The 12,432-nt window shown below is 35.2% G+C and overlaps 1 protein-coding gene across 3 annotated transcripts in view; it reads right to left on the bottom strand.

Moving 5' to 3' along the window:
• Positions 1-12,432, bottom strand: part of LOC139725047 (uncharacterized) — a 508,769-nt gene that overhangs the window by 485,036 nt on the left and 11,301 nt on the right. For all 3 annotated transcript variants that reach the window (XM_071636133.1, XM_071636134.1, XM_071636135.1), the window contains exon 2: positions 2,343-2,524. In XM_071636133.1, the coding sequence (XP_071492234.1) occupies positions 2,343-2,381 (39 nt within the window). In that variant the 5' untranslated portion in view covers positions 2,382-2,524. The remainder of the gene's footprint in view (positions 1-2,342; positions 2,525-12,432) is intronic.

Raw genomic sequence — 12,432 nt, 5'->3', positions numbered from 1 at the left:
AAATCAGTTTTGCTTATTTTGAACATTCATCTGTAGTACCGACCTTTGGTGGTGTTGTTGTTGTTTTCGATTAATAAACCTTCGAAATAATCAGTAATGAATCGTTTCACTTTATGATTAAACAAACCTTCGGAATAACGACCATCAATCGTGTAATCAGGGAGGTACACTTTTGTATGATATCTCTTTGATGTCACGGCCAAATTACCGCAGTATACCCAGAAAGGAAAGTGCAACGATGTCCCGAAAGTTCTTGATTCTCGCGCATCTGCATACAGTAGGCCTACCACGTGGTCGAGCAGACGGTGAGAAAGCAAAAACACTACTAGTAGTTAGTACACGGCGCGCGTTGTTGCCATGCAGAGACGGCTCATTATATTGCAACAGTGAAACAGGAAAGGCCTTAAAGAAAATGGAACCTTCACCATCGGCACCTACTTCTCTTTCATTTATTTTAAATAGGAACTGCTGCCAACAAAAGGTAGGGAGATTCTGCATTGTTTCTGTGAGAATATGCCCCTCACAATGCTCATCACATCTCCGTGAAAATGTCGCATTTAGTGGCATTTTTAGCGGCGATTTTATTGTGTTGTACAGCATTAGCGAAGGCTTAAACGCTTCGCGCGGCAGGGGGAACCCCCCTCCCGTACCCAACCCCAGAACAGCGCGTGTAAGTGCCGACAAACGTGAAGAAATTCCTGGCGAGAACCCTGATATAGTTTCTTTTTTAAAAGAAAAATAGCGGTCTGCAACAGCCATTTTTAAACATAGGTGCCATAAGTTTTGAGGGCACAATTCAATAATGGCCTAAAATCTGTATATATTTTAACACAGTTATCAACTTGTGTGCAAAATTCTATTGGCTTTTCCTTTGAAAAAAATAAGCATTTTAAAAATCTATCAATGGCATCTACAACTGTATGGTAATCAATTTGAAAAATTGCTTCTACGGCCAATTAAGATGGCATAATATGTATTTTCTGTTAACATAATTTTCCTTTTGGCGTGCACATCTAATGTGACTTTTCTTGCTGAAATCAGCAAATTCTTACACACACACAAAAAATACAATGGCAGCCATTTTGAAATATGGTGGCCGTGGTCGTTGAGGGCATTATTGACAATTATATAATACAGTCAGCCTTGCCTAAGTCGACATAATTGGGACCAAGCAAAACATGTCGACTTATAAATGCATTTATTTCCCCTCTACAGAGTAAGATATTGGATTGTGATGCGGATCGCTATCCTAATCTCACTCATTTTGCCGTCGAAACATGTCTACTGTATCTTAGCAGCGATCATATTTTAGTTCATGCATAAATCACACGCGGATTAGTGACAGACAATGCACCAACTGCAAAATGTCTAGAGAGATTATGAGAGGGCGTGTTTGGAAACCTGGGCCCATTTCTCAAAAGTTAATGTTTTAAAGTTAAAAAATTAAATGCAAATTCCCAAAATCGCATGCAACTTTCTCATTGAAATTCAGTCGGTTGTTGAAAAGACTCCCATTTGATTTTGTATGATTTTTTCAAAATGATTTTCAGTACTGACTAAGCAAAAAATTGTATAAATTTCCTCTCCTAAGTCGCCATGTTTTTTTTGGCTCAAATTCCTATAGCCATATTCTGAAAAAGAATTGTTCTCGCGCTCTGATACACAGCATTACAGCTTTGTACAGCGGGTCCCCTATGAAAAAAAAAAGAGAAGTTCATTAATCAGAAAACATCTTTCTTTTTTTTCGGATTTACTAACCTTCAGAAAACAAACTTTATTCCATTTTTGGACTTTTGAATCTTCTGACTGACATTTAAACATTCGGCATAAAGATCTGTAAAAATTTGTTACCTCTTTTTCATTATATTTCATGAAGCTGCACTGCGATTTGGTAGCTTGAAACTGTAAATGTTGCAAACTCTTTCCCCTGCTACTAAGTTCGGTCACGGTGAAAGTTGCATATTTGCGTATGAGTCAAATGCATTCAGCAACGCACTTGCGGTGATTTTCAGAGTTGCATTTAAACGCAATTTTTAGTTTATCCCTCAATATCATTGCCCCTCAGGATCTTAACTCCATGCTATGACCCTTGAAGCAAGCTCCTCAATTCTCAATTCATAGCATGGAGTTGAGATCCTGGGGCAATATCACAGTGTATCAACAGTGCCCTGAAGAGCAGCCCATATCTCTATACTCATATTTAAACATTTATTAAATTTTTATTTGGTTTCTCGATAGACTTTGCAATCCTACTTGCTTCAGATTGCTGTCAGCTTCACAGTAAATCGACAAGACACAAAAATCACAATCAACAAACAAAATTAGAGATTTTAGTCACTTACCTCCTTGTCTCTGTTCTGCCGTTTAAGTTTCTTGAACATTGTGACTTTGTGTATCTCTCATCCAAATGTAAAAAAAAAAAAAAAATTGTGTCTTGAGTAAATGTTCAACTGTCACAGAACATCTCAGTATATTTTCCCAGGATCAGCCAAGTGAATATTCTCAGTCTGTCTGTGGGGATGACCTAAAAAAAAAAAGGATAACAATCCATGTTTCATTATTGATTGATTCATAGAGTCAGAAATTTCAACAAGACTAAAAGAGTGGCTCATTCAAAAGTGGGAAAGGGAAATTTAGCTTCTCTCTTTTTTCCAATAACGCCATTAAACTGTAGCATAAATCTCGTAACATCCCATCGGGTTCAACTCTCCTCTGAGCTTGAACATAAATTTACCATGATGCAACTTTTTGAAGTGTCCTTCAATCAAATGGATTGTATAGTATTGGTAGAGGTGCGGATTCAGCTTGCGAGATATTCAGAAAACCCCATGAAATGTTGAAGAGCATACAAATACATAATGATAAAATGCACAAAGCATAGGGGCCTGTATTGCATACGTTGTTTATTGAATATTCATCATGTATACAATATGCTGGAAAGATATGTCAAATAAAAAAAAATTGATTTAGTTTAAATGTTATATTTGACGAACAGAGAGAGAGAGAGAGAGCAAAAAGAGGTTGGTACTTTCATGTGTCTAGTTTGAAAACACAAGCAGAAAAGTGATTGTTAGGAATTGGTTACAGTTTTTTTATTCCAAAGGTTTACGATTTCCAAAGTTTGTTATTCCAAAGGCTCCTTTAAGGGTGGCTGCTCACAGCATTCCTTACTCCGAGGGTCTGTTAATAAGAAAATGAGATAAGATTTGTTATTCTGAAGCTTCTTTCTTTCGAAGATTTGTTATTTCGAAAGTTTGCAATTCCGGTAGTGAGATGAGGTTCATTGTTCCAAATATGAAATAAGGTTTGTTAATTTAAAAAATGAGAAAATTCATCACTCCAAAAGTTCATTTATCTGAAGATGATCTTAAGATTTGTAATTCTGAAGTTTTGTTACTGTACTCACCCTTTTTTTAAAATCTTTTAACCTTAAAGGGACTGTACAGTACTGGTTGAGGTGGTGATTCATGCTTTGAACATTCCTAAGTGAGATAATGAGATACCTCATATGAAATATGAAAGAGCATGTAATTTTAAGAAGGATTCAACATTTATTTGATGAAAATTGGTTTTCAAATGGCTGAGATATGGGCAAGTCCAAGATAACGCGCGCGTTACGTATGGGACATTCAGATACTTTTATGACCTGAAAACTACAGTGTAGTGTTAATGGCCTTTGATCATATTGAACTTTATCATGGTGATTGATATCTAGGAGAAGTATAATCATGTAAAATATGGAGAAAAATGACCTTCACAATTATATTCTAGAAGAGAAAATATGTGCCGTTACGTATGGGACGAGAAAAATTTTGTTTTTTTGGACATTTTTTTCAACCTCAAAACTCGCTGAAAGTATTTCATTCTACAACTTGTAACTCACTGTGATGAAAGTCACAACACTCAAGATTATTAGAGGTTGTAAGTTTCATGTCATGAGGCAAAAAGCTCTAATTACAGGTTCTAATTAAAGACAGACATGACGTGTTACGTATTGGACAGTTACGTATGGGACACTTTGTCCCCCATTCGTTTAGTGTGTGGAGAACCATGTTTATGGGTATTTTGCATAATTATTGAAATAAAATCAGTTGAAACTACTCAAATACTGATCCAGATTGTCAAGGAAATAATATTCCCCAAATATTTACTATCATAATCACATTCAATCATATTTCTATATTTCTATGACCAACCTGAGTATGCATGCCCTTTGTCCCCCATTTGTTTTGTGTGTTGAGAACCATGTTTATGGGTATTTTGCAAAATACCCATAAACAAATTTTTGCATAATCATTTAGGTAGAATCAGTTTTAAAAATACTGAGCCAGATTGTCAAGGGAACAATATTCCCCAAATATCTACCATCATAATCATATTTAATCATATTCTATATTTTTGTGACCAACCTGAGTATGTAGGATGCCCTGTATTTTTATCAGGGTAGTTACTTCTAAAAAATTGAATAGTATCGAAGTGTTAACTTCCATTGATGAAGGGCAGTTTGCCATTCAGTTTCAATAAAAAACAACTTGACACAAGAAATATTAATTTTGATAAATATGCAATACCTGCTGCACGGAACCCCAGTAATCGAGTAGATATATGATGTCTGTCTAGCAATCAGTCATTGATTCGAGTCGCACCTCAGTATGTATACCCATGAATTTGTTGTAGCTACAACTGAAACTGAATGAGGGCAATTTGTTTATCACTTGCAATAAAAAGAAATGATACAAACACACTAATTTGAAGTAGTTACAGCTGTACATCTTCATTATCATCGCATGCATGTGTCATACAATGCAGCTACAAGGTAGCTAGAGCTCTACATTGTGTGGTGAACAGTACCCAATAAACTAGTAGTTGAACTGCAATTTTTCAATCTGCTTGTGTATTCAGTTTCAGTACCCTTTAAATCAGAGGTCTCTACTTAAAGTGACTGTATAGTTCTGGTTCAGATGGGAATACTGATTTCAACTTTGGTAAGATAATTAGCACTTCTTAAAAGTTCTTTTATGAAATATTTGAATAGCATACAATTCTAAGAGGAATTCAAAGTTAACATGACAAAAATCCGTTTTGAAATGGCTGAGATATCCAGAAATGTGGTGTCCTAACAAAAGGTGGGTCACATTTTTTATCAGGACAACTTCATTTTACCTTGTACAAGTGTACCAGTATTCGTTTGTTTTTTGATATCTCAGTCATTTCAAATTGGATCTCCATGAAATAAACTTTGAATTTCTCTAGTCTTAGAATTGTATGCTCTTTAATGATTCATATAAAGTGGTTTCCAATCATCTCGTAAAATGTTGAAAACTGAATCCCCATTTCTACAAAACTATACAATCCCTTTAGAGGGCAATTCCACGGTATGTAGGACACAGATGCCGAAAATTCAAAATGATATTTGTTTCAAACACCATACATTTTCAGACAATACTTGAGTTGAAGTTTTAAGAATCAGTATTTTTTTCAGTAAAAGCGGCCATTTTGATTTTCAAAATGGCTGCCAAAATATGCCTATAACTCAATGGTGAGAAAGAGTGTATTGTCACATAATTTACCCTCTGTATATCCACTTTACTAGTACTCTAAACAACAATCTTTTATATGTATGCAGTTACCAGACATGTCTTTTACCACATGATAGAAAGAAAAAGCTGGTTGCGTTAAAGAATTTCATAAAAACTTTTAATTAGTTTGACAATGATGGATGTAACGTCAGTTACCAAAAACAAGGAATTTTTAACTTTATTCATCAAAGAAAGTGAGCTGTATGATGTAACTTAGGATTTCTAATGTATGCCCGTATGCCTTCCTTTCAATACCAGAAAATAAGGATACTTGGCATACTGGAGAGTCAAATGAACACATCAAAATGTGTAACGTCAGTTACCGAAACGTCATATACCAGTATGTAACGTCAGTTACCATGACAGTAATTATAACTTAGGCAAATTTTTTGACTTTAGGCCATTCAATACACCTGGGAAGTCAAAGGTTATCAACAAAGAGCAGCAATCCCTTTGATAGGGAATGATGTCATCACCATGGTACACTGTATGTCCATGGATACATTTTTTGTGGTTCATTTTATCTTATTTATTTATTTATATTTTTTTTGGTGGAGGGGGCTTGAGCTTTTGATTTTCGGTTCAGCACAAGTTTAAGGTTAAATCATCTGGAAGTTTAGGTTTACCACATGCAATATATAATGCACTCAAATTACTATACAGTACATTCACAGTCCTACGGGACGATAAAGCTACCAAATTTGTAGGCCTAATCAATTATGTGGTTGCATGGTAACCACCTTTTTCTATTAAAAAGCTTGTGTACAGCTATATACCAACAGTTTCATAATCTTTACTAATGACTACTTTTGCTAGCATTTTTCTTTTTTTTTTTCTGGAAGCTTAGTGAAGTTTCTACCTCAATGCAAATGCAGGAAGAGATATATTTCTTCACTTGCACTTATATGTTTGGTTTAGTTAATATGGCACATCTTGAAATGGTACATAAGCAGGCCTGACATAAGGCATGTACTGTCATTACTGTTTGAAACTAACACTGACGTTTAACAATAATGTTGCTCAAAGTGAGAGGTGATTCTAGAGAAAAATAAAAAAAACTGTTCATATTTGTTGATTACTTTATTTCATTCATGCAGGGACATTTGTGTAATACATGATAATTATGAACAGGAAGATTTGTTTATATTGATCTTAAAATTCTTTCATTGCAAAGTCCTATTTCTTGGTATCTGGGATGTATTTGCAAGCCTTGATATACCAGTGAAAAGGAAAAGAAAAACAATTACATTCCTTCAAGCAAGGAATAAACAAATGCCCCTTTGACCAAAAAAGCATGCTTCTTCTTTACAGAAAAAATATTAAAAGTGTAACACTAATCATATAAATCATTATTGATAATGGAGATCATTTTGTTATTTGTGGCCCTAACAATGCCTTGAGGGAGAAGGAGTAAAATAAAGAAAAGAAGAAAGAATATATCACAGTGGATTTCACTTAAATACTTTTATTTGTATGTGTTTTTCCCCATGACCTGAAAGATATGTTTGTTTTTTTTCACACACAAAAATATCTGTGTTTTGTGTAGTACTGCAGGGCATTATGGGTGGGGTACTCTAGATAGAAACTTTCCTGTTCATAAAAAAAAAAACCCAAAAAACCCTTTAAAACTATGTCAATATTAGATACTTGGAACTGCTGAAATCTAAATGGCTCTGTGTAATCATAACTGTTGAATAAAATTTCAATCTTAAGACAAATGTCAAGAAATATCCTCTGGTGCATTTACATTATTTTTGCTCAACTGTGCTATGGCATGGGGGGGGGGGGGGGAGCTTGCCCCCTAAGGGCCCCACCCCATTTGTGCCTTTAGATTTTGTTTTAATTTGTTGCTAAGTAAATGCCTCGGATTGTTACTGGTATATTGCAGCAGTATAATAACCTGTTAAATAAGTTAGTTCTTTGTAAACCCCATAGCAAAAGTATGTGTAACGTCAGTTACGTAACGTCAGTTACTGACATGTTTCCCTTTAAGTTTTCATTAAACACAAAGAAAATGGACTAATGTTTCATTTCATTTGGGTATTTGTAATTGGTGAACCAAGCTATGATTCCATATCAAACAAATCACTCTGAAAGGTCAGAATTATAAAATATCACAAAACTATTCCTAATCATGATTTTCCATGTGTAAACCCTATGGCAAATGTAAGCGTAACGTCAGTTACGTAACGTCAGTTACCGTCATGCCTTCATTGAAATTGGCATGGTGCTAAAAGGAAATATCTAAAGTGCACATTATTTTGCACACCTGTTCCCAAGAACCTAGGTATATTGCCATATAAAGCACATAAAGTTTAGAAGTCAGGGACATGAGATATTTCCATTTAAATCTACTCCATAATTTCCCATGTCCTTTTTCCGTAACGTCAGTTACCGACACATTTTCACTTGCTATGTGATAAGAAATGCAGTTTGAGAGAAAAACTTTCCACCCATTTCTTCATTCTCATGAACTCATTCATCAATGCTAATTACAAGCCCCAGGTGCTTTCATTCACAAAACTATAACATAAACAATTTCATGAAAATCCTTACGCGTAACGTTAGTTACCGTGGAATTGCCCTTAATGCTGATTTTCATTGTGTATTTTGCCATCTCCCCCTCCCCCTTTCTGAGATTGTTCAGTCAAGTACATGTATTGTTTCAAGTGTCTTTAACTCAAAAGTAGCTGCAAAGTTGGGATGCTTTCTTCAGGATGATTGACCATTTGTGTCCTGAGAGACCTTCCCAGCTAGCTACATGCATTCACATGCAATATGTATAAGGATGTCCCATACGTAACACATTCGTCTCATACGTAACATTATTTCATTGTCTAATAAAATATATCTCTTTTACTATTTTTTCTTCTTTCTATGGTATTTAACTTATCCAAACAATAAATTAGAACTTTCCAAAAGGGCATTCAAATAACCTTAAAAATTTCAGAAAAAACCTAAAATAATGACCTCAATTTGTTACGTATGGGACATGTCATGATAGGACATGAGCCAATTTGCATAATCATTTGCATAATCCCTAAATTTTCATACCATGTCAAACTATTTGATGAACTTCTTATGTCCACATATTAATCAAATATCATTTGCTTTCCTTTGAATAAATATGAATTTTTATAAATGTCCCATACGTAACGCTGTTTCACATTTATGCAAATGAAGCCCTTGAAATTTGCATAAATTTACATAATATCATTTTTTCCTCCATGGAAATCAAAACTTCAACTCATAAGCTTCAAAATGATACCAAACATGTCAATATTGAGCAAAGATGAAATTTTGACTTCTGAGGGGACCTTATTTGTATCTTGGACTTGCCCATATCCAAAAAAGTGATGATAACAATAACAGGCGTCGGGCCACGCCTTTTATTAGGATCTCTTTGTTTCACCTTGTTTTGGGATATCTCAGCCATTTAAAAACCTATTTTCGTCAAATAACTTTTGATACTCCTTAGAATTGCATGCTCTTTGACATCTCATAGAGTGGTTTCTGAATATCTTGCAAAAAGTTAAAAGCTAAATCCTCACCTCAACCAAAACTGTACACACCCTTTAACCTTTTAACCTTAGTTCATGTTTCAATTAACAAACATTTGGAATAACAAAGATGTGTATTATTTTCAGATTTATTACAAACCTACTTAATAAGAAACTTATTTTATTCTCAGATTAACAAACCTTATGAATAATGAACCATCAGAATAACACCAAAATGTTTGCTGTAATGAAACCTAATGTTCTTATTATCAAACTGTCACAAATGTATACACTAGTAGTTATATATAGGTATGATGTACTGCATGCATGATTGTTTTAATGTGTATGTACACAGGTTGACCAGAGTAATGGAGAACATTCTATATAGTATAGATATAGTACATACAGGCTGACCAGATCAGTGGAGAATTTTCTAGGTGGTATACAATGTAACTACACAGTACATGCATGTAACAGGAAATACATTATAACTCACTCAATCTATAATGATTTCACCTTTTCCAGAATTTTCTGGGAAGTGCTTACATGTTTGGCTGAGTGAGGCACTGTCCCTGTAGCCCAATGTGATTGGTAGTTATTCTTGGTAATGATGTTTTGTACATAGTTAGGCAGTGAGTCATCCAGGTTTCCTGGAACTTGGACTGGCTAGTAGGTTGGAGAGAGTTATAGAATGTGCTAGAAGGGGATGAATGGATAGTATAAAAGCCAGAGAAATTCTGCAGTAGGCAGAGTACCCAACACCTCTGCTCTGAGAGTTACGTCACTTCTGGCTCTGAAGCGACTTGTTATAGTCAGTCCTGTGTTACCTGCTGACCTGTTATGTTTGTGGAGATACTTGGCCTGGGAGACATTTTGCCTGCAGAGAATTAATGTGCCTTCATTGGACTCCATATTTTAATGTCAATGGACATTGCTACGGCAAAGCTGTGACGGGCTGGATTCATAGCTGGACAATATAAAGTGAATCATCATTCAACGCATCAACTGGACGTGGTCGTCACAACGTTTGGACTCCGCACGTTTCGCCGTGGACGTATATCGTGGATTTTACCCCGGATCTATACCGTGGACTATCGTAACCTGCGCCTCTGGAGTTACGTCGGAGGAATCATTCATCGGTGCGTCAAGGATCATTCGTCTGTGCATCGAACATCGTATCTGGACACTTTCAAAGGATTATTTAATACGTGTAAGTGATTCCACTACCGATTTATAACCGCTTCTATTGATCATTGTTGTATTGATATGACGCCGATTACCAGTCTGTACCCACAATATCACTGTTAATAAACCGCCTGAACATCAGTTGATTGTTTCTTTTGTGCGATCATTCTCAGAGTGATTTTGGTCGTAACAAAACATCTTGGTACATTATGTAGTATATATCTCAGAATTTGTGTTTTGTAAAAAATGAACCTGCAGAGCAATGAACCTTATTTCCTTTCGGAGTAATGTATCAAACACTGTAATAATGCAAGTTTTCCTTAGAAATGGTGCAGGACACAGTGAGCGAATGCAGAGAGATGTGAAGCATCCACCTATGCAGAGACGCTCTTTAAATGCTTGTTCTATGCATTTTCGCAAGAGATCGACATTATGTTACGACTAGTGGTATAACATGAAGCTATGATCGGATCGGAAAATCGGATCGGCAAATTTGCCGAAAAATTGGTATCGGATCGGAAATCGGCAAAATGATCGGCAACGTATTTTCGCGTGTTTTGCGGTTTTTGTTTGTTTGTTTGTTTGTTTCTTACCGCCCTACCCCCCCCTTTCCCAGGCGCGCTTCCGTGATATGATTTTTCTTTTTTTTACCCAAGGAAATATAAAATATTTATATTTAAAAAAAAATTCGTTTAGGAATTCCCCCTTTTAACATGACTTTCACAAATCGGATCGGAAACGGGCAAAATGATCGGCAATGTATTTTCGCGTGTTTTGCGGTTTTTGTTTGTTTGTTTGTCTGTTTTTTACCGCCCTACCCCCCCCCTTTCCCCTCCTTCCCGGGCGCGCTTCCGTGATATGATTTTTTTTTTTCCCCAAGGAATTGTATTGTTTCAAGTGTCTTTAACTCAAAAGTAGCTGCAAAGTTGGGATGCTTTCTTCAGGATGATTGACCATTTGTGTCCTGAGAGACCTTCCCAGCTAGCTACATGCATTCACATGCAATATGTATAAGGATGTCCCATACGTAACACATTCGTCTCATACGTAACATTATTTCATTGTCTAATAAAATATATCTCTTTTACTATTTTTTCTTCTTTCTATGGTATTTAACTTATCCAAACAATAAATTAGAACTTTCCAAAAGGGCATTCAAATAACCTTAGAAATTTCAGAAAAAACCTAAAATAATGACCTCAATTTGTTACGTATGGGACATGTCATGATAGGACATGAGCCAATTTGCATAATCATTTGCATAATCCCTAAATTTTCATACCATGTCAAACTATTTGATGAACTTCTTATGTCCACATATTAATCAAATATCATTTGCTTTCCTTTGAATAAATATGAATTTTTATAAATGTCCCATACGTAACGCTGTTTCACATTTATGCAAATGAAGCCCTTGAAATTTGCATAAATTTACATAATATCATTTTTTCCTCCATGGAAATCAAAACTTCAACTCATAAGCTTCAAAATGATACCAAACATGTCAATATTGAGCAAAGATGAAATTTTGACTTCTGAGGGGACCTTATTTGTATCTTGGACTTGCCCATATCCAAAAAAGTGATGATAACAATAACAGGCGACGGGCCACGCCTTTTATTAGGATCTCTTTGTTTCACCTTGTTTTGGGATATCTCAGCCATTTAAAAACCTATTTTCGTCAAATAACTTTTGATACTCCTTAGAATTGCATGCTCTTTGACATCTCATAGAGTGGTTTCTGAATATCTTGCAAAAAGTTAAAAGCTAAATCCTCACCTCAACCAAAACTGTACACACCCTTTAACCTTTTAACCTTAGTTCATGTTTCAATTAACAAACATTTGGAATAACAAAGATGTGTATTATTTTCAGATTTATTACAAACCTACTTAATAAGAAACTTATTTTATTCTCAGATTAACAAACCTTATGAATAATGAACCATCAGAATAACACCAAAATGTTTGCTGTAATGAAACCTAATGTTCTTATTATCAAACATCTTGGTACATTATGTAGTATATATCTCAGAATTTGTGTTTTCTAAAAAATGAACCTGCAGAGCAATGAACCTTATTTCCTTTCGGAGTAATAAAATCAAACACTGTAATAATGCAAGTTTTCCTTAGAAATGGTGCAGGACACAGTGAGCGAATGCAGAGAGA

This window comes from Diadema antillarum, unplaced genomic scaffold, assembly GCF_040938485.1.
Source record: "Diadema antillarum isolate AM-2024a unplaced genomic scaffold, OU_Dant_1.0 seq00000013_RagTag, whole genome shotgun sequence".
NCBI lineage: Eukaryota > Metazoa > Echinodermata > Echinoidea > Diadematoida > Diadematidae > Diadema > Diadema antillarum.
The sequence above is the reverse complement of the archived record's forward strand: the minus strand, read 5'-3'. Positions and strand labels throughout refer to the sequence as shown.